The sequence below is a fragment of the Ascaphus truei genome, chromosome 18 (assembly GCF_040206685.1).
Source record: "Ascaphus truei isolate aAscTru1 chromosome 18, aAscTru1.hap1, whole genome shotgun sequence".
Taxonomy (NCBI): domain Eukaryota; kingdom Metazoa; phylum Chordata; class Amphibia; order Anura; family Ascaphidae; genus Ascaphus; species Ascaphus truei.
Genome location: NC_134500.1, coordinates 11,353,024 through 11,380,431, shown reverse-complemented (window position 1 = coordinate 11,380,431; position 27,408 = coordinate 11,353,024). Strand labels below are relative to the sequence as shown.

The 27,408-nt window shown below is 48.4% G+C and overlaps 1 protein-coding gene across 1 annotated transcript in view; it reads right to left on the bottom strand.

Annotated features, from left to right (window-relative positions):
- IQGAP1 (IQ motif containing GTPase activating protein 1) overlaps positions 1-21,617 on the bottom strand; it is a 92,386-nt gene extending 70,769 nt beyond the window's left edge. Inside the window, exons 1-2 of the mRNA XM_075575528.1 lie at positions 21,421-21,617; positions 12,302-12,401 (exon numbers count right to left, since the gene is read on the bottom strand). Of these exons, the coding sequence (XP_075431643.1) occupies positions 12,302-12,401; positions 21,421-21,475 (155 nt within the window). The 5' untranslated portion in view covers positions 21,476-21,617. The remainder of the gene's footprint in view (positions 1-12,301; positions 12,402-21,420) is intronic.
- Positions 21,618-27,408: the final 5,791 nt, after the last annotated feature.

Sequence of the window (27,408 nt, the reverse complement as noted above, 5' to 3'; positions counted from 1 at the left end):
CAAGAATTACGGCACCTTGTGTTCCATTAGTAATATGGGTCACTGCTCTGATGTTTTCCGGTGGATGACACAAGTACAGTACATGGCGTTGCACGTTGGAAGTTAACAACTTACTGCCTATGAGAAGGATGTGCTGCATAGTCACTGTACACACAAAACAAAGATAGATTGTTGTTACTATGCAACAATTACAGTGTGTGCTGCCACAAACAACCGATTGTGCAAAGTAAAGTCATTGCGACACACCTCTAACTGGAAATGTCTCAATAAATGTGTGACTACGGTGCCCTTTATTAGGCCACATAAACATTAAACTTTCTGTCTCTGTTGTACAATACTTGACTTTATCATCTATGCCAGTGTTTTTCAACAGGGGTTCCTAGGACCCCTTGGGTTCCCCAGGCATCCCTAAAGAATTCCCTGTAATGTTTCAGGTCATTTGAAAATTGTACCAAATATAGAAGAATTTACAATGTAACTGATCTCAGACGCGCTATTAGAGAGGTTTGGGGTTCCTTACAATGCATCTATATCTCAGACGCGCTATTAAAGAGGGTTGGGGTTCCTTACAATGCATCTGATCTCAGACGCGCTATTAGAGAGGGTTGGGGTTCCTTACAATGCATCTGATCTCAGACGCGCTATTAGAGAGGGTCGGGGTTCCTTACAATGCATCTGATCTCAGGCACGCTATTAGAGAGGGTCGGGTTCTTTACAATGCATCTGATCTCAGGCGCGCTATTAGAGAGGGTCGGGGTTCCTTACAATGCATCTGATCTCAGGCGCACTATTAGAGATGGTCGGGGTTCCTTACAATGCATCTGATCTCAGGCACGCTATTAGAGAGGGTCGGGGTTCCTTACAATGCATCTGATCTCAGACACGCTATTAGAGAGGGTCGGGGTTCCTTACAATGCATCTGATCTCAGGCGCGCTATTAGAGGGTCGGGGTTCCTTACAATGCATCTGATCTCAGGCGCGCTATTAGAGAGGGTTGGGGTTCCTTACAATGCATCTGATCTCAGACGCGCTATTAGAGAGGGTTGGGGTTCCTCAGAATTTCATAATATAATTATTCAGTTTCTTAGCCAAAAAAAAAAAATTGGGGAAAACCACTGATCTATGCAGTGTTGGCCTTTGACATGCATCCAACTAAACAATATTTACTGCTACTATGTGTTCAAGGAATTTGTGTACATGCCAATATTTGAAGTTAAACTTGATTGCCATTTTGTCCCTCTTGTATGTCACCTTTCCTGTGTACAAAACTTGACATTCCTTATTCCCCAAGAAGGAGTCATCGCATATTCTATGTGCCGAAACTTCACCTTCAAAAAATGTATGCTAATTTCGTCACTTAAACCACTTCCTCACTTACAGGAAGCTCCATCTCTCCCGCTGCTCAAATTCAAGTGTCAGACTAAACAAACACATTGCAAATCACCAAACGCCGGTTTCTCTGGCACTAGATGAGTTGCAGCATCCCACAGCCAGAAATAGAGGCTTTTCCCGAGACGAAGACAGTTACTGGAGAACTGGTAGTAAACACAGAACATTTGTAAGCCACATTTAATGCCTTAAAAGGTATGAATGTAGACGCAATTAGGGGAAATAGGCCTGTCCAACAACTTCTGTGCCGCCCATCTGCATGTTCCTCACTCAATCTGAAAACCTAAATATTTTCTAGATAAAAACCTTTTTATTTTCAACTCATGATGTCAGGTCCTTTAAGGCTACGACGCTCCATTTTCATATCCAATGAGTGTTCTTCCATGTTGAAATTAGGAGGGGCCTATTTACTAAATGGTGCCGAGCCATGTTGTATAGGCTGCAAAGTAACTTATGGCTTAGCACAGCTTAGTAAATCTAGGCCCAAGAATTTGAAATCGTGTAGTCCAGTTTGCTGCCCGGCAATAGAAGGCTGAGTCCATGGTGACTGCAGCCGTGCGGAGGCTGAGGGAAAGCGGGTGCTTTCCCTGGCCTTAGTTCCCGCGCGTCCGGGGGCATGTCGGGGGGGCGGGCCAGTGACGTCACGGAGCTGGTTCGCCCTCATTGGGCAAACCACTCATGTGACTGGCCCTGCGGCTCCTATGAGCGCTCAAACGAAAAAATTATTGTCGGCTATGCTTCCGCACGCCTGCGGAGGTGTGCGCGAGCCCCTGCTAAAGCCACTCTCATTGTGGCTGCAGGGGCTCACTGACAAGCGTCAGCGCGCCTCAGCACGGGTCAGCGGATAAGCGCTGACCATGGACTCAGCCTAAGGGGTCTCTGAATGGGGAAGTGTTTGTCAATCCAAGATTTCCTTTCCCCTTATCCCAACCTGTCCTTATTAGAGAAGCAATACAGATAAGGGGAGGTGGGGAGCGGGGACTCTGGCTGTACAAGCGCTCGCTGATCACGCAGTGACATCACACAGTGACATCACACAGAAGGTAGCAGCCAGAGGGAATCAAACCGCTCCCAACTCTCACTTTAAAACATACTTATACTGTGCTGTATGTAGGTGTATCAATTACTTGGATTGGAGCTCTTTGTCACTGGAATTAGTTCACTTAGAACAGGGGTGGACACCTCCAGTCCTCAAGTGCCACCAACCAAGTCAGGTTTTCAGTAGATCCCTGCTTCAGCACAGGTGGCTCAATTGAAGCAGGCATATCCTGAAAACCTGACCTGTTGGTGGCCCTTGAGGGCTGGAGTTGGCCACCCCTAACTTACGACCTCGGAGAGATTGCCCCATCATGCGGAGGCTCGTAACAGTGAAGGAACTCAAAACCCAGACCTTTATTCCCCTATACTATTGTGACATTTCAACCAAAATATCTTCTGTTCCACGGATCGCTCGGGTGACAGCCGCGTGCGACTCTTTGCGCTCCGTCGCATGCGCACTATAATCTCTGCCTATAGCAGGGTTTAACCCACTTCCCAAGCAGAGCAAGATTTTTGCAACACATTCCAGTTTGTGATAATTTGTTGCCAATATTCCCAGCAGTTTGAGCTGCAAACTGTAACAATAGATAATATTACCTTTGTAATATAAGGATACATTGTAGCTGCTGAGTTACACTGACTAAAAGGTGCTTTATAACAGGAGCACCAAACGACTTCCAGTTTAGTTAAGAATGTAGAATTACACATTGTCACAGGCTTTACATGTACAAATAAGAAGAAAAGAAGAAGGGAGAATGTTGCTGCTTTAACATACAGTGTTACAGTAGGTAAAAAGGGCCCTGCCCCGAGGAGCTTACAATCTATAAAGAAGGGTACTGGAAACATAAAGGTACAGGGGGATGATTTTCCTGCATTCATAGCTATGTATAGTGAAAGCACGGCAAGAACAATATATCACCCTGATAAGCTGCACAGACAAGAGTATACAGGTCTGGTGCAATAGAGTTGATCACCTACTTCTGGGGAGAAAAGGTGACATGCCCCCGCGGTAATAAGGGCTCTGGGGTGTAGCCATGCTGAAAAACTGTCACAATAGCTAATCCATCTCGTCCCTCACAGGAGCGAGGCCACTTTGCCTGTCAATAGTCTAACCCCAACTATTCAACTCCAAGGTGACACACAAATGGGGAAGGCTGATTCAATGTCTCAAGAAAGGCAGCCATTTTAAATGTGACCCACAGAAAAAGCAGAATATATTGTTGTTTATCTGCTTCAGTGCTTTTTGCTTCAGAAAGGTAAAACGTTTGCAATAACCAGGCGGATAAAAGAGCAACCGTTCGCATACAGTATGTTGTTTAACTGGTGCCTTAAATGCAAAAAGATTCCTTCCTTCCATGAATCCAGCACAGTACAGCAGCGGCTTGCGATTTTTTTCTTGCAGATTATACACATATAAACGTGTAATTTCTCAAGCGATATATATTAGCTCACAGAATACTTCCCTGCAGCTGCTGGAATATCACCTTTCATCATGCACAGACAGAGTAGCTGGCAGCTGCAGAGCTTGGTGCTGGAGTCTTTCCCCAGGTGACACAAAATCACAGCCTTGGATATAGCTAAATATATCCAGGCACAGATCAGCGGGTGCACATGTCATAGGTAAATAATCAAAGTATACATCGCCCAAACCCAAGGGACTTGGAAAGAGCGACAGTGCATCCAGGAAAGTGCTCAACACGGTGTATTTGCACAAAAGACAAGAATCATTTATTTTGGGCAAATACACAATTTTGGACACATACCTGGATGTGCTGTTTCTCTATCCAAGTCCCTTGGGTTTGGGTGATGTATATACGATATATATGCAGTCATCTGTTATCCAACGGAGTCTGTATCGGAAAGCAGGGTCGGATAGTGAAAGCGTCGTAAAGCGAGTCTCATATTAATTAGCGCCAGTGAGCAGCGGATAAGGCGTTCCAGCGTCGGAAAACAGCCCCATAGGATTGCATTGTGGTGCGTCAGGTATGCCGTCCACCGTAAAGTGAAACGATGGATAGCGAAGACTGTGTGTGTGTATATAAAAAAAATACGTGTGCGTGTGCGTGTGCGTGTAATCACACACCTGTAATGCAGTCGGGTTAAAGTGCTAAACTGACTGGATCAGAGCAAAGCAAAGCGCTCCCCCCCCCCCCCATCCCAACTCTTTTTCTCAATTCAATTATTACAATTAAAACATGATGTTTAAGCCGCCCGTCTGATCTTGGAAAGGGTGAAGCTCTTTGAAGAGGACAGCATAATCATAAGAACGGTCACCACTGAATCATTGCTGAGCCAGACCTGCTTATGCAAATAATTAGGCAATGTGCTCAGTGTAGCCACAAAGACCACGTTGTCTGATGATCACCTGGTTACTGTGAATTCCAAGAAAATATCCAACATGACGGTTACCACGTCTTGGCTATGAAGCGGTGGGTTGAAGTAGTTCATTTTTAGGGTGATATTCACCCCCTTCCTGATGAAGAGCTTTCTTCATGACAGGGTAATCTCCATGCACTTTGTGCTCCGCAAACCCCATTACCCCAAAAACAGCTCTCAAACGCAATGTCTGCCATGTTGATTTCTTGCACCAGTGCTTAATTAAATGTTACTTGGAATTAATGGTACCCGGATGCCACAGCAGCTGTAATACTGCATTACTCCAACAGTTTGGTGGCTGCTCATTTTCAGAACTCCCAAATGTTACCGAATATATCTCTGCACCTACTTTATAACACCAAAACTTTTAATGTCAACGATAGATTTCCACGGGAAAAACATGACGAGCTGGAATCGGGATGTACACGGACAGAAATAAGACCACATTCCCATGGTGAAACGCAGTTCACCAAGTCATCATGCCTGCTCAATCCTGAAGCAATTACTTATGTTATCTAAAGTATATATAATGCCCATTTTTATCTGGAGGAAATTATTTGAATTGGAGAGAATCCAATGAGTTAAGGACTCGAATATTTCACAAATATGCAATCTGCTCGTGACCATAATAGCTTAGAATGAAGATACCAAATTAACCCAATCAAGTCTGTGTGGGTTAGTTACTAAAGTCTCTCGCCTGCCAAAATGGGGCAATTTTTTTTTTACCAAAGCACAAAAATGCAATTGCTTTCAACAGGCTTATTTTCCTTGTGCCATTTCTGCACTGGCTTTGCAGCCTTCAGACTTCTGTAACCCTTTGTCTGCCAGAGGGGTTAATGCAGAACATTAGTGTTCAATGAACAGATATAGAATTAAAGGGGAAAAAAAAACAAAGAAAAGAAAAACTCATTCCCCGGCCCGATGAGATCAGCTTGGGCCTCGAGTCCAGGATTTTCTTAGTCTGCAGTGAGTCACAGAGAAGCTATTTAGTTAGGAGAAATGGAGCTCAGAGAGACAGCAGGCGCAGTGTTTAACGAAATGTGTTCAATGTATGTTCCAAAATGTTACAAGTCCCTTCCTGCCCCTCGCAACCACAAAAGAGAAACGCTCCTCTGATCCCAGGCAGAGACAGGCCCTACACCTTGGCTAAGTGCAAGGAGCCTTAGGGAACCACATTAACCCCTATGTTGCTGGACAGCCTGCAAATCCTTGCATATTCATTATTTTTTTGCATGGGGAAATCAGCAGTGTACCTGGAATTCAGCTTTAAACAATTGCCTGCACGCTGCTAACGAGAAGGTAACATACACATGCCTGCAGTAAACCAAGCCCTGGAGTGCCAGAGAGGCCTGCCATGCATTGCAACTTAAAGGGTTAAAAATCCCTCATGTGGAAAAAGGGAAGTCACTTGTGTCATGGGAGATGAAACAGTGTATTCACACTCAATATCAACTCTTCGACACATCTGCTAGTAAAGGGGCCAGCGTCATCCCGCAAAGTGATACGACTGCTCCGCTACTAATCAGGGAATGAGGCATAACACAGTGTGGATTAGGGGTGGGCAACACCAGTCCTCAAGGGCCACCAACAGGTCAGGTTTTCAGGATATCCCTGCTTCAGCACAGGTGGGTCAATCAGTGGCTAAATCGAAGAGGTTGTGCTGAAGCTGTGACGGATTGACCCCCCTGTGCTGAAGCTGGGATATTCTGAAAACCTGACCTGTTGGTGGCCCTTGAGGACTGGAGTTGCCCCCCCCCCCCCTGGTGTATATAGTTTGTGCGCTCAGTTCCAGGCTGGAACACCTTTTTGCCCCGTGTGATTAAACACATTTATCTCTGGGAGAAGTTCCAGAACGCTCTTAAAAACGGAGATCTACCTTTCCCGTTAAAACATCCCGCTGAGAAAATATCCGAGCTCGCGTTTTCCTTCCGGTCCATCAACCGGGGCAAGCTGTGAGTGAAACCAGGCACAAGAGGGGATCCGTGCGAATAGCGTGCGACAGAAAGAATGGGGGGAGCTCAAATTAGGAAAGGGAACTGGTGCAAAACGAAGGGAGAAAGGTGACTAATTAGTGCCCAAAACTCGCCAACATGCGACTCCCATATACACTTCTCGACACCTGTTTTACCCAGGGAAATGCCCCAAACGGACAGCTGTTAAGAAGCATTGAAGTAGTGGGTCTATGGAGCTGAACCCCATTAAATGTCAGCTCCGTGGAACCCCTGCTTCCGGAGATACTAACCACCATTGGGAGTGCCGGTAGCCGCTCCTCTTGGCTAGCAGGGAACGCGTAGGGGCCACTTACCAAAGTTCCCGCGCCCTGCGGGCCAATAGGAAGCCGCGGCGTCACCCGGTGCGACTTCCTATTGGCCCACGCGACACGGGAGCTTTAAAAATGCAGAGAGATACTGGCACCCCTTCGGAGGTCGGTATCTCCGGAAGCAGGGGGGTCCCCAGAGTTAAAATGAATGGGGTTCAGCTTCGGAGACCCCCTGCTTCAATACTATGTTAAAAAATAGATACAAATGTGCCCGCTTGGATTGCCTCTTTAAGGCTGTGCCCATGGCGTGTGCGACCGTGCGTGTGCGACCGTGCGTGTGGCTTCACGCACGCCTCTAACTGGAGACCCCGTTCTCTAGGACAGGGGGTGCTCAACTCCAGTCCTAAAGCCCCCCCCTTATTCTCAGGATATCCCAGCTTCAGCACTGGTGTCTCAATCTTTGACTGAGCCTCTGATTGAGTCACCTGTGTGAAGTAGGGATTGACTGAGCTCCCTGTGCCGAAGCAGGGATATCCTGAAAACCTGACCTGTTTGGGGTGGCTTGATGACTGGAGTTGAGAACCCCTGTTCTAGATGATCCGGCTAAAAACAGAATAGTCGGCTCGATATAAATGGCAGTGGAGTCACCTGTCCGTTAGGTGGGCGGGGGGGGGGGGTGGCGGTTGGTCTCAGGGCAATGTAAACGCTACCGCAAGGCGAATGCCGGAAGTGCTCACATGTCGCCAAACAATGATTATTAATTAATATTCGTGCACAATACAGTGTTCGCTGCAGTGAGTGAACAGTAAGCAAAGGAATCAAGAGGCTGATCCAATGTGGGAATCCGCTCACAAAATCCCAAGGGAATTCCAGAAATAGAAAAGCGTCATCTTGGGAGAGGCAGGCGTGCTCAATACCCCCAGCAGGTCGCATTTTCAGAATATCCCTGCTTCAGCACAGGCTGATTGAGCCACTTGTCCTGAAGCAGGGATATCCTTGAAACCTGACCTGTTGGGGGGCACGGGGGGGGGGGGCTTAAGGACTGTATCTGAGAACCCCTAAGGTGTTTACTGAATGTCATATGGGCCAGAACACTGACAACTTATCACATTCAAACAACGTCAGATACCATTTTTGCTCGTACCCAAGGCTGATCAGAACCATCGATCTCAGAGCTGCAGCCACAAACACAATGACAGAGCGAGTCAGGACCATGTGATCCGGAGATTCTCTACTCACAAGGTGTTTTAAAAAAATTTGGGACTATGAGCCTTTTTCAGAGATGCTTAAAGAATGCAAAGGACCATTCTTCCCATACGGCACTAAAGGGTCCACTCACATATATAGCTCTCTCTACTCCCTATCAGCACATACACTCCCTTGTGGGAACCTCAGTCACATTTAAATAAGGGACCTTGTGTGCACACCACCAACTCAAATGAGAAAAATTGGGCAATTGTGAACGGAAGCCAAATAACCGGTCTTCAAGAATTCATGATGTTGTAATGGTGCAAGCTCTGGCCTTCTGCCTGCATTGCACATGCATTTCACTGCCGTTTGCATTGCTTGTATTTGTATTATGTACAGCATCGTGTACATGGTCAGCATCATATTAAGCCATGTTAACTTCCATTACACCACCATGCATGATTCCAAACCGCATTGTGCACCACATGAGTCTCTAGGCAACAAGTAACAGACACGGACCTGCTGCAGCTGCAGTAGGTGAGTCACATCCTGTCAATGTCACTGTCCCTCAATCACAATACGTGCACTTCCTCTTGACTAGCTTTAAAAGGAGCAGCCTGTGGTAGTATGTAAAACGTGGCCCTAAAGTAGCACGCTTTAGCGCTCCATTAAACCGACGCTGCACCTGCAAATTATTCTACTGAATCCGAGCTCTCAGAAGGACACAGAGGTGAGAGCCCAGCCAAATGAATAGTCACCTTCATCAGAACATGGATGCCAACGCCATCCTGCGTTCCTGAGATACTGAGCCCTGAAAACAGAGAGTACTGGGGATGCATTAACAAAGGTCTGCAAGAGATTGGATGCAGAACAGTAGCCACACACACACACACACACACACACACACACACACACACACACACACACACACACACACACACACACACACACACACACACACACACACACACACACACACACACACACACACACACACACACACACACACACACACAGTGAATTAAAGAGAATATTATTATGACTTGTATTTCATTTTCTTGCTTGACACAAAGGTTTCAGAGGCTATTTCTTTCTCCTGAAAAGGCCAGCAAGGGTCATTTAATACTTCTTGTAAGAAATAAGGCCCCTCGTCCTTATTAAAAAGTCATGTATCATTAAATGTTGCTTTAAAAAAGGAGCAGATGCTCCCCCTCCCACCCCCCAAAAAAATGTTTCCCCCAAAGTGGGTCCCCAGAGCTGAAATTAATGGGGGGGCTTAGCTTCGGGGAGCCCCTGCTTCCCGGGATACTTGCTGTGCCTCAGTAGGGGGTGCAGGGAGCAGCTCATTAGCTTTAAATGTCCCGGTCATGCAGGCCAATAGGGATTATGTAACAGCTTCCTATTGGCCTGCGGGATAATTACGCCGCCATTTCGATAGCCCCACATTGCCCAGCCGGAGCTGCTACCGGCGACCCGTACAGAGGTAAGTATCTGGGGAGGCAGGGGGTTCCTGGAGTTGAAATGGACGCGGTTCCGCTCTGGAGACCCCCTGCTTCCTTCCTATAAACATTCAAAAAAGCAGGAGTACAGCGTTAAGCAGGGACGAGGATAAATATTCAGAATGTACCATATTTGAAAAGGAGATGTTAAAAAAATAAAAAAAAAATAAAAAAAAGACTTAACCCCTTAATTGGCTGCACCAGATTAAAGAGGCAAATTTAGCCACCAGGCAAACTATGGCACATGATGTTTTGCCGACATGCAGTTAGTTACAATTTATCAGTATGGGTGTAGCTGAACCATTAAAGCATTTCTTCTTTTCCCTTGGGGGTTGTGGAAGTTCAAGTCCTGAGCCGGGGGGGGGGGGGGAGAAACAGGCTCCCCCTTCTTCATCAGATTCCAGCTTTCTAACGAAGGGCAAAAGTAAAACGAACACTGTGACTAATTGAGTTTCTGAAAAATTGGAGCTGACAGTGCACCGTTCATAGTCACAATTCACATGACTGCATCACCCTGTTAATCACAAGGTCCGACCTTCACCAGGCATACAAGTGCTCGCAGAGCTGGGCATTCGTCAGCTCATCTCCAAATCCGGGTGTTGGGTATTTCAGTTTACACTCGGATGTATTTACACAGAGCAAAACACTTGCCCACACGCACACTCGCCCACACACACACACTCGCCCACACACACACACACACACTCACATCTTTAACCCAGGCTGTGCTGAATAAGTCTGCGTCCCCCATGCCGCTAACCGTGCTCATGCTTGAGAGTGGTGACATCACCAACTCTCCAAGCATGAGTGTTCGGCTGTCCGGCAACTTTTTTGGTAAGCGAGAGCGGGGATCCGTGGTCGGAGGTGTGGCCAAGCAGTGACTGGGGCTGATTGGCTGAGGAGGTCATGTGACCCTTCAGCGCACCTCAAACACAATTTTATCTGTCTCCGCAAGCGCCTAGCACCCACGAGCATATGGGCACGGGCGCTGGGTGCCGCGTGAGCATGTCCGGACAGATTAAAATTGATTGTGCTCACCATGCCAAACGTGGTCAGCAGCAGCGTGGTCGCAGCCGAAGCCATGTAGTGCGGCAGCCATAAGCTTATAGGGATCCATGTTAAAATGGATAAGAAGCTACAAGTTACACACGGAGTGCTCATTTGCATGTCATTACCCAGAATCCCTGGCTGCACAGGAAGCAATGTATGCTAAGAGATAAAGGCAAAAGGCAGTGTTGCAGGCCTGCAAATGTGCTCACAAGCAACATTTTTGTTTGATGTAGGTATTAATGTAATTTGTACAAAAGGGAAATATAAACAGATATCAATTCTCGCTGCCATCACATATCTTAGAACATCGGATTTGGGTGTAGGTGCTGGGAGACTCCTTACAACTCATTCAATTCAATGCACGACAAGGCGTCTTATGGGCCCCAGAGTCCTTCAACCAAGGAATCGGAGGTCAGAGTGGAAGGCTTCTAACATTCCCCACGGACTCCCTACTGAGAAAGTAACAGCAAATAAAAAGTCTGCTGCAATGATTGGATACAGGCATGAATACATAGGATGCAGGAGCGAAGGAAGACATGTATAGCTAGTTAGTGTAAACCAAAGTAAACCAAGTAAACCAAGTAAACCAAAGTCCTAGGTTAATGTTTAACCTGTTCTGATGGTGTTTAACTATATAAAGCCACGTGAAGTGGACAGAAAATGAGATTAAACGAGTAATCCACCGTAAGGAACCTGCAGTATTATTAATTTTTTCTTTAAAGCATTAGAACATGGGGACCGCCACAGCTAAACCACATTATTTTCAGCACCTGGGACCCTCCCCTCCCAGTCCCAAGATACTTCCTGGTAAAGTTACTGGTAGTACTTACAAGTTTTTAAATGGGATTTAAATGGCCGTCCAATACGAAGCTGCAACCGATGATGTGGCAGCTTTCTATTGGCTGGAGATTTAGCAGCCATTTCTTTCCCCAGAAGGAAGATTTAAACCCAGTAACTGTACCGGTAGGGATCTTGAGTACAGCCGGGCCCCGGAAATGAAAAAAAATAGTGCCGTTTGGCTCAGGGGGACCTGGAGAGGGGGGGGAGGGGTGTTTAAAAAAAAATAGTATGAGGAACTGCTTCTTTAAACAACAAGATTTCCTAAACATTATCACATTTCTAGGAAGATAGGGCGTTTAACCACAAAAAACAAGGTCGTCTCTTTATGCGGAGATTGCAACACTGACATGTAACGCCATGATGGCTACATCCAGATTACTGTTCAATACCAAACTATTTTCACCATAAGGGATATTGCAAATAGAACGGATCAACTCTATCGTAGCGATGCTGCTGTAAGTAAACAGCAATACTGAGCATGACGGAATACAAACATATTTAATCCAATCCACTCACGTCCCCTAAACGTTTACAATCCCGTCTTCAGTGCCAGGGCAGGTGATGGTTCTGGTCAAAAGTACTGTGTCTCCTTTCCAGAAGGCTAAATACAGTCCCTCCTCCTCTTTGCATCCATCCCAAGAATTATTCCCACCGCTCTCACCTTTTTGCTTCCTCCAGGTGACATAGGTACTCGTAGGCCACATTCTGCCGTCTTCTCTCATCCATCTCCTCTGCCGTGAGCCTCTCGTCGTCCAGGACAGCTGCCAAGAGACAATGAAAGGCATCATGACCCGATTGTCAGCGGCGCAGTGGCTCAGGGCCAATGTGTATACTTGCCGCAGGTAACAACCTTTGTTTTGCAAATAATACAGAGTAGTCTCTGCTGCAAATTCCCAATATACAAAATCGGTCGTACAGATTATCTCATTCAAATGAGATGCCTGCAGAATCCAAACAAGAGGTGCTCCACATATTCAAGCAGACACACAAACGCCTACAGTCACGAAAGCTTCAGCCCCACTGAGACTTAGCACAAACTACCTTAACTTTTCCTATACTGTCACATCACTTCATTGTGTTAAAAAAAAACAAAAACGTTTCGGTAGTTTTCAGGTTTAGGGAAATAATATAAAAACATATTGCAGAGTAATCTAAAAAGGGTGGCCCCGATCACCGCAACTTGGGAACAGCTGCACCCTTCAGATGCTGAGAAATGGTGTTGTGCTTTCTTTTATTGCAATATATATGTTGCTAAAAAGGACACATTTTTACTTTTAAAGATGGCCGTTTTAGTTTCCACTTAAGGATGGCACCGCCTAGGGTGTTGGTGGGCAACAGGTGAGTCGGGGGGGTTGCACCTGTGGCCCCCAACCTCCAGCTGCCGCAGCAGCCCACTCTCCCCAGTGCAGACGGAGTGCAATAGATCGTAGCTTCTCCATCCCACCACTGCCTCCGTCCCTTCATGGCAGTGCGCTGATAAATACTGTACTGCCCGCTCCTCTCCTGTGCTAATCACTAACCCCCTGTGAGCGGAACAGTATTCACCAGCATGGGGCAGCTGACTGAAGCCCCTACCCATGGCTGCAACATCCCATGAAGTATATAATGTTGCCTAAGAGTTGCGTAGGGTTTTTTGAGGCGGTGGATTTGGGTGGGAAGCAGGGGATCTCTGAAGCTGAACCACCTTCATTTTAGCTCTGGGGACCCCCGCTTCTTGAGATACACACCTTTGAAGGTGCCCCAATACTGTGCCTTCCAGGGTGAATGACATGGCGGTGTAAAGGTCCTGCATCACGAAGACCAATAGGAAGCTGCAATGTCATCCGTCGCAGCTTCCATGTTGGTCCACGTGATGTGGGACCGTTAAAACTGCATGAAGAACCAGGGTACCTTCTGAGGTCTGCATCTCTGGAAGAAGGGGGTCCCCGGAGCTGAAACTAACGTCCGTCCGTTCATCTCCTGGGACCCCCTAATTCCTACCTAGAGGGTGAGGGGGGGGGGAGTACATTTCCATCAAATGCTCTGAACTTGCAAAAAACGTTCAAGTGTATTATGGTGATGCAGCAAAAAGTTATGGATATGTCGACAAGATTGGATAAACCGATAATTATTTTAATGCAAGAACGTAAAAACAGATGTATCATGGTTGAATGAAAATCGGATATAATTAATATGTTGATGGATAAAAAACTGACCTGGGGATATGTTAAATAAAGCCGCCATTTATATTTTTAAAGGTAAGCAAGTTTGCACCTTTAAATGCATTGAAAAAGCACGTCAGACAATTGAACACATTTTTTTTCCCCCTTCAGTGTGCAACATTAAAAGTTAGAAAATTTTGGTCCAAGAAATTTAACACACACCAAACCATGTGCACTTTATAAACTATTCCCACCCACTGCTGAATATTATACAAAACAGATAAGGTTTTCTTTATCAAGGGACCTCTGGGGGCACGATCAAAGACACTGCTAACCAGTGTGGTATAATATATACTGTCTGGAGCTAGGGAATTCCAACAGATGACGAGGCTTCTTCTGGAAGCCAGGCTGGTGTTTGTAATATAAATATGGGTTTACACAGGAGGTGGGCAACACCGGTCCTCAAGGGCCACCAACAGGGCACGTTTTCAGGATACCCCTGCTTCAGCACTGGTGGCTCAATCAGTCCCAGCTTCAGCACAGGTAGCTCAATCAGTCCCAGCTTCAGCACAGGTGGCTCAATCAGTGGTTCGGTCTTTTGACTGAGCCACTTGTGTTGAAGCAGGGATATCCTGAAAGCCTGCCCTGGTGGGGGGCCCTTGAGGACTGGAGTTGCCCACCCCTTGGTTAGCACTATCCACATTCTCTGTTCGAACCTTGAGTAGCAGAGAGGCTAAAATATTGGACAAACACACAGGGTCTGCTATGTCCAGTACAATGTTGACCATTCATGTCATGTAGCATTTAAGCCATTTATTATGTTTCCCTTGAGCTCCAACATCAAGCATGAAGAACTCAACCAAATTCTAGACATTGGACATGGACACTCAGGGTTTTACTACAAGACGGGTGACACAAACAAACTCAATTATAAGGCGTGCCATTAATAAATAATGGTAACACGCTCCCATTATAGTGCATAAAATATGATAAAAGGGAACCCAAGCCCAGACATGTTTATCTATACATTTCATGGGGCTAATGCAGTAATTTGGGGGGGTGGGGAGGAGGGGGATTGAGACGGAAGACGGTGGTTATAAGTGAGGGTGTGTCTCACTGTGTGGGTTCGGGTTTGTCTACGGGAGTTACACATATATGGAATGATTCCAGCTACAAGGAATGTTTTTATTAGTAGGTACAAACTACATTTCAAACTTGTGTTGTAACTGAAGCTAACCACCTACATAGCAACTGTATCCAAAATGTTGAAAGATATGCTTTTTAACGTCTAGTTAACTTCCGGGCACAAGATATTTGATTTTCTGAAACATAAAGAGCGAGGGAAATATATCACCTGCTTAAATGTATTTACATTAGAAAAGAGGCGTCTAAGAGGGGATATGATAACTACTGTACATAAAAATATTCGGGGACAGTACAAAGAGCTTTCAAAAGAACTACTCATCCCAAGGGCAATACAAAGGACTCAGGGTCATACCATAAGGTTGGAGGAAAAGAGATTTCACCAGCAACAAAGGAAAGGGCTCTTTACAGTAAGGGCAGTTACAATGTGGGATTCATTACTCATGGAGACTGTGATGGCAGATACAGTAGATTTGTTCAAAAAAAGGTTGAACATCTTTTTAGAAAGGGAAGCTATACAGGGATATACCAAATAAGTATACATGGGAAGCATGTTGATCCAGGGAGTCAATTCTTTGAGTCAGGAAGGAATTTCTTTTTCCCCTGTTGGATCCCTGTTTTTCCGCGATGGATGACGATGAGGCTTCCTATTGGCCAGTGTTCCGTGAGAGATTTAAACCTCTGTTGTGTTTCCCGTACAGAAGATGGTACCGGAGGCACCTTTGGAGGCAAGCATCTCAGGACCCGCAGTTGAAATTAAAATCGGATCTGTCCCGCAGACTCCCTACTTCCCGCCTATGTGAAAAAGAAAAAGTAGTAGGCGGAACCACACGTTTCAGCGCAGAACAATGGCGCAAAGCAAGTCTCTTCGGTACGGAAGCGGTTAGCTAACTATCCGCAAGTCAAACTGTATCATGTTCCCTGTAATTTACCATGCGAGCACTCCCAGTTTCATGAGCAATATTAATAAAAGATCATGCAGCGACATGTCAGTAAAGCTGGAGTCCGTGCTTAGATTCGGCGTTTCAGGCTGACCGCTTCACACAGCGGATTTGTTTCTGAATGTGGCTAAACACCCTAGAAATGATCAGTGCTGATGTCACCCGTTGCCAGATAAAAGTATTACACTTCCTCCAACTACTAATTTGGATGATTTTTAGATGTTACGGGGGCAGGTATATTTATCACCGCAGACAGAGAACAGAAAATAGGAGTGCGACGATGGAATGCAAAACAGCAACATGATGGAGCACAACGTAGCATGAAGACATACTGCTAACCATCTGAACTTAACCCTTTAAAAGCCCTCACAACACCTCCCCTCTCCCCTTAATGCCCTGTGGCTGTTTCCCAACACAAGCGGAGAAAACCTTTCTGTGGATAAAACGGTAGCCCAGTGTCATGGATAGAAGCCAAAGTATCTGTGGGGGTGGCACAGAGAAGCTCAGTTTTCTAATAATAACAATCACATTCATCGCTAGAGGGGGGGGGGCAGGTTGGTTTACCACCTCCCCAATCATGAATTACATGCAGAATAGGCCGCCATTGGTTTTTGTTCTGCTATAGCAGGAGTGGTCAACTCCAGTCCTCAAGGGCCACCAACAGGTCATGTTTTAAGGATATCCATGCTTCAGCACAGGAGGCTCAGTCAATGAATGAGCCACTGATTAAGCCACCTGTGCTGAAGCATGGATATCCTTAAAACATGACCAGTTGGTGGCCCTTGAGGACTAGAGTTGGCCACTCCTGTGCTTCAGTAAAGGGAGAAGGTAAATGGAGGAAAGATGACGCAAGACATACTGCCTAGAGGTGTGGCCTGGGAATGGATGCCAAGATCCATGTTTTGAAATGGAAAACTCCCCAGCTTGAGGCAATCTTTTCCATTCACAGTTCTACTTATTGAAGGTAGCTTGACATAGCAACGACCATACAGTATGTGTTGAGATAAAGACAACCCAAAGCTTCTGGAGGATTCCAAGTCTCGACATCATTAAAGAGAGAGGCAAGATGTATTATCTATCTGTTCGTTTAATATTTATGGAGAGGGAGAGAATCGTTTTGAGGGGCTAGGGGCAACCAGTGAAAGTAAAAAGCAGACAGGTACCGTATGGATATTGTTACACTGAACACCTCATTCTGGGAAAAATGCAAGAAAACCCCTCTGAAGTGTGGATGCTTGTTGGTTGAAAGAAGTTAATTACAAAGGTGTTAGTCCTTTTCCTAGCTAGAGATGTTTGCAATAGTTTGCAGGGGAAAACCATTAAGAGAACCATTCCCCACTCCAGGGATACACCCATTGCTCTACTTTCAGGAAAGAAAAACACACATTAAATAATAAAAATGTGAAACGAGCATCCTAGAATTTTCACATTTTTATAGTGATCTCTATAAAATCAAAAACGAATAGACGATACCGTTCTGTGGCTAATGAAATCTTTTATTTGTGCGAGATTTCGAGATACACTGATCTCTTCTTCCGGCGGTGTTACAATGAATAAAGCACAAAAGGGTTTTACCTTTAAAACAGTGCATCCTGGAATGTGATCTGTGATTGAAGCCTATCCCTCCCCCTGTGCAGTGTGCTATTTTATGACTTAGGGCTGTTATATAGTAACGTGCGCGTGCTACGCCATGCGCGTGGAATTTTAGTTGGCTGACCTTTCTATAATGGCGCGCGCACACGGCAAGAAGAGTAGAACCGGCCGACAGGGGGAAAGAAGAAAAAAAGAAAGAAATCGCGCCGCTACCGCCGCTGAAAATATAAGTGTCTGTGTCTGTGTCTGTGTGTGTACATCGTATTAAAAAAATTATTGCAGGTTTAATTTATTTATTTTAAAACACACACACACACACACACACACATATACATATACACACAATTGCTAATTGAAAACTTTATCATCACCGGGAGACAATGTTACATCTTCCTAATGGTACAGTTACCCCGCCCGCACGTTTGTAGTTTTTTTGCCAATAACTGGCCAACATTGAAAGTTCAATATACTGGCAATATGGGGGTCCCACTCCCAGGGCTGGATATATCACTGCTAAACACAGAACCCTCCCTCTGTCATGTTAAAAAATGAAAGAAAGAAGTTTGGGGCTGGATTACTGCTTTAAAAGTTTGAGAGGTTGCCACTTGAATCTTTTATGGGAGATGTTTATATATACAGACCCACACACCCCTCTCACATCTCCATGCTGTTTCCTCCTCTCCTTGGTCCCAACCCAAGGCTCCTGACACCTCCTCCTGATTGATTGCATTACCCAGCCCCCTAGCAACAGCTCTGCGGAAATCCCACAGACCCCCCCCACCCCCCCAATCCAGTCAGGTCATTATGTCCAGAGAAGTAATACCAGTAAACAACATACATGCCAGTATTACCTCTCATTTTTTACTGGACAGTGTCCAAATACAGGACAGTCCGGTTCAATACTGGACACCTGGCACCCCTAATTGTGAAACTAATTTTCACATTGTAGGCACCATGTCTACCAGATCAGAGTAATCCGATGCATGGGAAGATAACAGGACTTGTAAAAGATAAACATGGATCTGAGGCAGACATTGTCACCATCTCTATGCAGCCACCTTCACTCTTAGATAAACTTTACAAAGAGAATGCCTAAAAAGCACAACAAGTCCATCACTGGTAATTGGTTGGGAGAACACGTCAATTCTGGAGGCTGCTGGTCCCAGATAATCTAAGTAGTCACCAGATTAGTGCATATGATTCATAGGATTCTCAGCCATTTAGCATTACATGGTTGGCTATGATATATCTAGATATAGATATAGATAGAGAGATAAATATATATATATATATAAATGAGAGAGAGAGAGAGAGAGAGAGAGAGAGAGAGAGAGAGAGAGAGAGAGAGAGAGAGAGAGAGAGAGAGAGAGAGAGAGAGAGAGAGAGAGAGAGAGAGAGAGAGAGAGAGAGAGAGAGAGAGAAATATATATATATATTTTTTTTTAAAACATTGTATGTCCCTGTGTCTAGGGGCAATCACATTGGACCTTTGGCCCGTCACTCAGGCCAATGTGATGGCTCCCTTGGCCCACCTGCCCCCGCACACCTCTCATTGGCCGGTGTGGTCTAACAGTATATACACACACATATGTCTCACCCCTCCGGATTGCCCGCCCCTCCACGGCTCTCATTGGCCGGTGCGCTCTAACCCAGGGGTCCCCAACCCCTGGCCACACTGCTGCTGCCTGAGGTGAGGAATTGCTACTGCTGGGAGGGGGAGGGGGGTGTTTGACCCCCCTCCACCAGCTCCGTTTTTGACACCCCCCCCCCTCCAGCTCCGTTTTTGCCCCCCCCCCTCCTCCAGCTCCGTTTTTAACCCCCCGCCTCCGACATACACAGTGACAGACACACTCAGGGACAGACACACTGACACACACAGGGACAGACACACTGACACACACAGTGACAGACACACTGACACACACAGGGACAGAAACAATGACAAACACAGGGACAGACACAGTGACACACCCCCTCTCCTGCCTTCCCCCCCTCCCCTGCCTCCCACCCCCCCGCCCCTGCCTTCACCCCCCGCCCCTGCCTTTCACCCCCCTCCCGCCCCTGCCTTTCACCCACCCGCCGCCCGTACTCCCGCCACCCGCCTTTCACCCCCTTCCCGCCCCTGCCTTTCACCCACCCGCCGCCCGTACTCCCGCCACCTCCCGCCTCTGCCTTTCACCCACCCGCCGCACTCCCGCCTCTGCCTTTCACCCACTCGCCGCCCACACGCCCGCCACCCTCCCGCCTTTCGCCCGCACTCCCGCCGCCTCCCGCCTCTGCCTTTCAGCCACCCGCCGCCTTAGACCCCTGCGCCCCACAGCCGCCGCCCTCACTCAACAGACACCTGCCGCTTCTCACCCACCTGCCACACACGACACACACCCGCCGCCTCCCGCCCCTACGCACCGACATCACTGACCAGCCGCCGCACGCACTCACCAGACACCCGCCGCCTCACACCCTAGCGGGACTCCCACCCACAGCCAGCACTCCACTGACCACCCGCCACCCGTACTGAACACCCACCCGCCACCCGTACTGAACACCCACCCGATGCCTCACACCCGCTCACACCCTAGCGGGACACACACCTCACATTTTTACATCACTTACGTCACCAAAATATACATTGTACTGTGGTGTGTTTACAATAAACCATTTTTAAACAACAATATCGTATTACATTTTCTTCCATGTTTCTTTTCAACTATTCATAAATAATACCTATTACGGATTTACATCCCGGGCAACGCCGGGTATATCAGCTAATATATATATACATACATATACATACACATCCTTTAACTTGTGTTCCCATGATTACAGGGTTATTTGTTGCATCAGTTTTTCAAGACCTTCTGCCAAACCATTATGCAATAACCTAATCTTAATGTTTAGGAGGCACAGGCCCAAGTAAGTCATCTCGGGGAATCCTAAAAGGTGCATTGTCAAGACCAGAATCAACTATACATGACAATGCCCTTGACTTCAATTGAGGTAAAGAGCATTATTTTCTATTCAGACACAAGAACAGATTGTGGGACAGTATATTTTAATACTTTCACTACCCAAGGGGGCTGCAATGTTGATGACCCTGTGGTCACATCTTTATAAAAATCAGCCTCCTGGCTGCAAATTGTGGCCACAGCACCAGGTTTATAAAAGATAACCGCTCCATTGACATTGGACTATTTTCTCTGATAAAGCAGATGCAGTTTTGTTTTGTATGTAACGTTGATAGGTAATCAGAATATACACAGTTACCCCTCTGTCTGCTCTCAGTATACCTGGCACTGACCCCAGTGCACACAGCACTCAGAATACACGGTACTGTTTGCACCTGGAATGCACAACACACAGAGCACATACATGCAGGACACGTATGCAATATGCCCCCCAAGTGCACAGCACCGTCTCTCTACAGTACACAACAGCCTCCATATACACAGCACTGCCTGCCCAGATTACACAATATCCTCCATGTAATACACAGCATTACCTCCTGCTCTCCCCGACACACACACACACACACACACACACACACACACACACACACACACACACACACACACACACACACACACACACACACACACACACACACACACACACACACACACACACACACACACACACACACACACACACACACTTCCCCTGCAGGGAGAGAGCTCTGGCCCATGGCAGGAAGCGCCTGTATCAGCCTCTCCCCGCACGTTGCCTTACCCACCCACCCTATTATACACGGGGCTCCATAGATTAGGGGGTCCCCCTCCCCCAGCACCTTCCCGCCCGCCACTGCACAGGCGCATGTACTGAAACCAAGCCCACAAACCCACCATGGGCGCCTGGTTCCGACCCAAACTGCGACGCCCCTTCGGCACTGAAGGGCTCAATAACCAACTCGCCTAAACACCCTCGCCCCGGTACCACCACCCAGCCCAATACCCGGTACCACTTACAGCCATAGTGAGGACGGACCGCCCCCAGCCCGTCCACTTCGTCTGAGGTGGACATGGTGCCAGCAGCTGAAGATTGGACCGGTTCGGTTCCGAGAAAAGACGGGGGGGAGGGGGTGGTGTTAGGACACTAACACGTTGACACAACTTCAGAGGAGGTGAAGGAGACTTCTCTGAGAGAGAGAGCTGGGTGTGTCTGCCCTCCCCTTTCTCTAGTTACCCTATGAGCACAGAGACACAGAGGCTGATCCAAACAGGGACTGTCACCCAGTGCTGGCCCAGCTCATCTCTGCACAAGTAGCATCCGTGACTGTGTATCAGACCCGGAGAAGTCCAGATGTCAAAGCCTGGATACAATGAATCAAGTTCCCAGATGTGCTGCACAACTTCTAGTAACCCCACAGGTCCTGGCTGTGAATTGTGGGTTTGTGATATTCCTAATGGACCAAGATAAGGGGTCTGGGCTCTTAATGAGCCAAACTTTCTGCCAAACTGCCTTTTTTCCCCCCACAAGTCCCCACTTTTGGGCATTGGTCTGCGTTAAAAGAAAAAGTCGTCTTTTTGAAGTGAAACTTCCTTAGTGGCACCTCATTCGAACTGGGGCAAAAAAGAATTGTGGAGACAGAAATGAAACGGATGTGACGTCAGTGCTGGCAGTTGAGGCCGGGCTGTGTTCTGGCTCAGCCCGACCCCAACACTGACATCACACCCGCTCCACAAATCAGATGCGGCGGCGGCGGCGATAGCCGCCGGCGCCGCTCCTAATTGCCCCCGCTCCCCCCACATGGCTGATGACATATGCGGCGGCCGCCGGCGCCGCTCCTAACGGCCGCCATTCCCCCCGCACATCCGCTGCCAAGCCGCGCATGCTCAGTAATCATGGGGACTGGAGGAAAGCCACGCATGCGCAGAAGCGGTTGGCAGCGGCGCCGTTCCCCGCCCGCTGCCACGGCTGTTGACATGTGTCCCCGTCTGCTGCCCGGGACAGCAGAGACCGCCCGACCGGGACAGCCCCCCACCCACCCTTTCTTTACCCGAATGGGACAGCCCCCCACCCACCCTTTCCTTACCCGAATGGGACAGCCCCCCACCCACCCTTTCCTTACCCGAATGGGACAGCCCCCCACCCACCCTTTCCTTACCCGAATGGGACCTCCCTCCCAGCCCACACATGGGCCCGCCTAACTTCCACTACCGCTGCCATGCCGCGCATGCGCAGAAGCGGCTGGCAGCGGCGCCATTCAGCCCTCCTGTGACGCGGGCGTTTGCGGGCAACCCAGGAAGCGGTGGTACAAAAACCCGGGCGCAACCCGCGCGGACCCCCCACACACTGATGGACCCCCCCCGGACCCCCCACACACTGACGGACCCCCCCACACACTGACTGACCCCACCCGGACCCCCCCACACACTGACGGACCCCCCCCGGACCCCCCACACACTGACGGACCCCCCCACACACTGACTGACCCCACCCGGACCCCCCCACACACTGACAGACCCCCCCAGACCCCCACACACACTGACTGACCCCCCCAGACCCCCACACACACTGACTGACCCCCCAGACCCCCACACACACTGACTGACCCCCCCAGACCCCCACACATACTGACTGACCACCCCAGACCCCCACACACACTGACTGACCCCCCAGAGACCCACACACACTGACTGACCCCCCCAGACCCCCACACACACTGACTGACCCCCCCAGACCCCCACACACACTGACTGACCCCCCCAGACCCCCACACACACTGACTGACCCCCCAGACCCCCACACACACTGACTGACCCCCCCACACATACTGACTGACCACCCCAGACCCCCACACACACTGACTGACCCCCCAGAGACCCACACACACTGACTGACCCCCCCAGACCCCCACACACACTGACTGACCCCCCCAGGCCCCCACACACACTGACTGACCCCCCCAGACCCCCAAACACACTGACTGACCACCCCAGACCCCCACACACACTGACTGACCCCCCAGAGACCCACACACACTGACTGAACCCCCCAGACCCCCACACACACTGACTGACCCCCCCAGACCCCCACACACACTGACTGACCCCCCCAGACCCCCACACACACTGACTGACCCCCCCAGACCCCCACACACACTGACTGACCACCCCAGACCCCCACACACACTGCCTGACCCCCCCAGACCCCCACACACACTGCCTGACCCCCCCAGACCCCCACACACACTGACCCCCCAGAGCCCCACACACACTGACTGACCCCCCCAGACCCTCACACACTGACCCCCCCAGACCCCCACACACACTCACAGTCACACGCACACTCAGTCACACACACTCAGTCACACTCACACGTACACTCAGTCACACGCACAGTCAGACGCACACTCAGTCACACTCGCAGTCAGACGCACACGCACAGTCACACGCACAGTCACACGCGCACTCAGTCACACGCGCACTCTCAGTCACACGCGCACTCTCAGTCACACGCGCACTCTCAGTCACACGCGCACTCTCAGTCACACGCGCACTCTCAGTCACACGCGCACTCTGTCACACGCGCACTCTGTCACACGCGCACTCTGTCACACGCGCACTGTCACACGCGCACTCTGTCACACGCGCACTCTGTCACACGCGCACTCTGTCACACGCGCACTCTGTCACACGCGCACTCTCAGTCACACGTGGAATTCACACTGCCTGACCCCCCCCAGACCCCCACACACACTGACCCCCCCAGAGCCCCACACACTGACCCCCCCAGACCCTCACACACAGTCACACGCACACTCAGTCACACACACACTCAGTCACACTCACAGTCAGACGCACACTCAGTCACACTCACAGTCAGACGCACACTCAGTCACAATCACAGTCAGACGCACACGCTCAGTCACACGCACACGCTCAGTCACACGCTCAGTCACACGCACACGCTCAGTCACACGCACAGTCACACGCACACTCAGTCACACGCACAGTCAGTCACACGCACAGTCAGTCACACGCACACTCAGTCACACGCACACTCAGTCACACGCACACTCAGTCACACGCACAGTCACACGCACACTCTCAGTCACACGCACACTCTGTCACACGCACACTCTGTCACACGCACACTCTGTCACACGCACACTCTCAGTCACACGCACACTCTCAGTCACACGCACACTCTCAGTCACACGCACACTCTCAGTCACACGCACACTCTCAGTCACACGCACACTCTCAGTCACACGCACACTCTCAGTCACACGCACACTCTCAGTCACACGCACACTCTCAGTCACACGCACACTCTCAGTCACACGCACACTCTCAGTCACACGCACACTCTCTGTCACACGCACACTCTGTCACACGCACACTCTGTCACACGCACACTCTCTGTCACACGCACACTCTCTGTCACACGCACACTCTCTGTCACACGCACACTCTCTGTCACACGCACACTCTCTGTCACACGCACACTCTCTGTCACACGCACACTCTCTGTCACACGCACACTCTCTGTCACACGCACACTCTCTGTCACACGCACACTCTCTGTCACACGCACACTCTCTGTCACACGCACACTCTCTGTCACACGCACACTCTCTGTCACACGCACACTCTGTCACACGCACACTCTCTGTCACACGCACACTCTCTGTCACACGCACACTCTCAGTCACACGCACACTGTCACACGCGGAATTCACACTTAGTGCAAATAGCTAATACAGGGGATGTGTGCCGAGCACGCGCATTCTAAGTCAAATTTATTTGCGTTTTGTCATTGAGATTGTATTTTGATTTTTAATTAAAACATCACCAATACAAATACAAATACAATTTCTGTGACAAAAGTCAAAGAAGTTTCACTTACTATGCGCGTGCACAGCACACACAGCTTTTTTGTTTTGGGGCGGGGGGGGGGGGTAAAAATAGTAGATAATGTGAAGATTTGACTAAGACAAAAGTCGCTTAAAAACTTTACTTCGATTAACTCAAAAGAAAAAAATCGGGGGGGGGGGAATTTGTGAGCGAAAAACAACAGCGAAATAGGAACTTAGGCGAAATTGCACGTTCACGCGGTTTGTGGATTACAAAAGGTTCGAACGAACTTTCGCGGGTTTACGTAGAAATAGAAAAGTTTTAACGAAACGTTGGGGGCCACGATTTGATACATTCACCCATCAGTAGTCTTATAACCCTCTGCCAGCAACAAGGTTAATATAAACGTTTATAGTGTACGGAGCTTCGAAAACCTCACAAGTCTCTTTTTCGTGTGTACTCTCGGTATACCAATGCAGCAGACTTTATTGCAGACTGATGCAGCGTGGTGAAATATATTCTGATATTTTGCAGCAAATAAAAATACCGCTTGTGCGCACATTCACTTATCTCAGACAGGTCTGCAACCCTGCCTTTCCCCATTATCTCTTAGCATACAATGCTTCCACTGCAGCCAGGGATTGTGGGAAATGGCATGCAAATGCTCCAACACTGCCATATGTTATCGCAGGAAACACACTACATCTGTACAGTAGGGGGGTGTGAGGATGTGAAAGCTGTGTACGCTCGAGTTTCAAGCTCCTGCAAACTGCATTTAGCTATGCTGCAAAAAATATCAATGTTCGCATGGCATCTGCAACGGAACTGGTCAATCAGACGCCTCACGTTGGACATAGTATGTCATATGCCCCATTGTAATAGGTTAATTGCATAAATGACTCCTTCTATAACCACCCTATAACCCATATCACAATCTGATGTACACAATGTAGGGTTGCCAGGTGTCCAGTATTGAACTGGACAGTATTGTATTTGGACACTGTCCACCTAAAAATTAGAGGTAATACCCAACATGTATATGTCTGGTATTACCTCTCTGGACATAGTGACCTCACCGGATTGGGGGGGGCGCGGGATTTCCCCTGAGCAGGGCTGCTGCTAGAAGGCTGGGCAGCTTCCTCCTTCCTGATTGGCGGCTGCTGGGTAATACAGCCAATAAGGAGAAGGTGTCAGGAGCCTGGGGTTGGGGCCAAGGAGAGGAGGAAACAGCATGGAGCGGTGAGAGAGGTGTGTTGTACCTTTCATCATTGTGTCCGGTAATTTTGGAGAAGCCACCTGGCAACCCTAGAGAACGCTAAGGGGGCAATTCTATATATATATATATACACGCCGAAACAGCCGTTTCGGAGTATAAAGAATTAGCCCCTAAGGCAGGCAAAAGTACCCTGGTGTATTGACACATTTTCAAATTGTCTTTTTTAGGCCGCCATGTATTAAGTCGCGATAAAGGATAACGTGTCGATTCGGCTGTAATTGTCAATTACTTGAGTGGTGATAGGCAACACCGCAGCGTGATAAATCCAGATCCACAAAAGGGTGTTACACTTTAGCACGCTTTCACTCCCATTCAAATGAAGGCATGGATCTGGGTTTTAGTGTCAATCTGGTAGCAAAATGACAGATTATGAGATTGACACAATTGCATTGCAATGTGTTGCTGGCACATCTGAAACTGGTGGCACTGATTGAGTTTCCTGTGCTGAAGCAGGGATTTCTCGAAGACTGAGCCACTGATTGAGCGACCTGTGCTGAATCAGGGAAAGCCTGAAAACCTGACCTGTTGGTAGCTCTTGAGGACTGGAGTTGGCCACCCCTGCGCTAAAGCAAGATTGTGCAAACTAAATGTGGGTCCTTATGAAAATGCTGCCTTTGTTTCCCTCTCTAATGGATGATTGAAAGCAGTGTGATATCCTTGCGACTATTGCACACACCTCGTGCTGCTGTTTTTATCTGCAGCCGGGACACTGATAAATAACTTCTTGTATTTTGCCAGCGAATGTTTGAGGAAATGCAAATCCACTTCATCAGCAGCATAAAACAACAAAGACAGCGGTGTACATTTTACAATATAAATGCTGTATTATACTGCAGCATGCCACACACCCATGGGGGCTGGAAGTAGAGGTGTGAGGG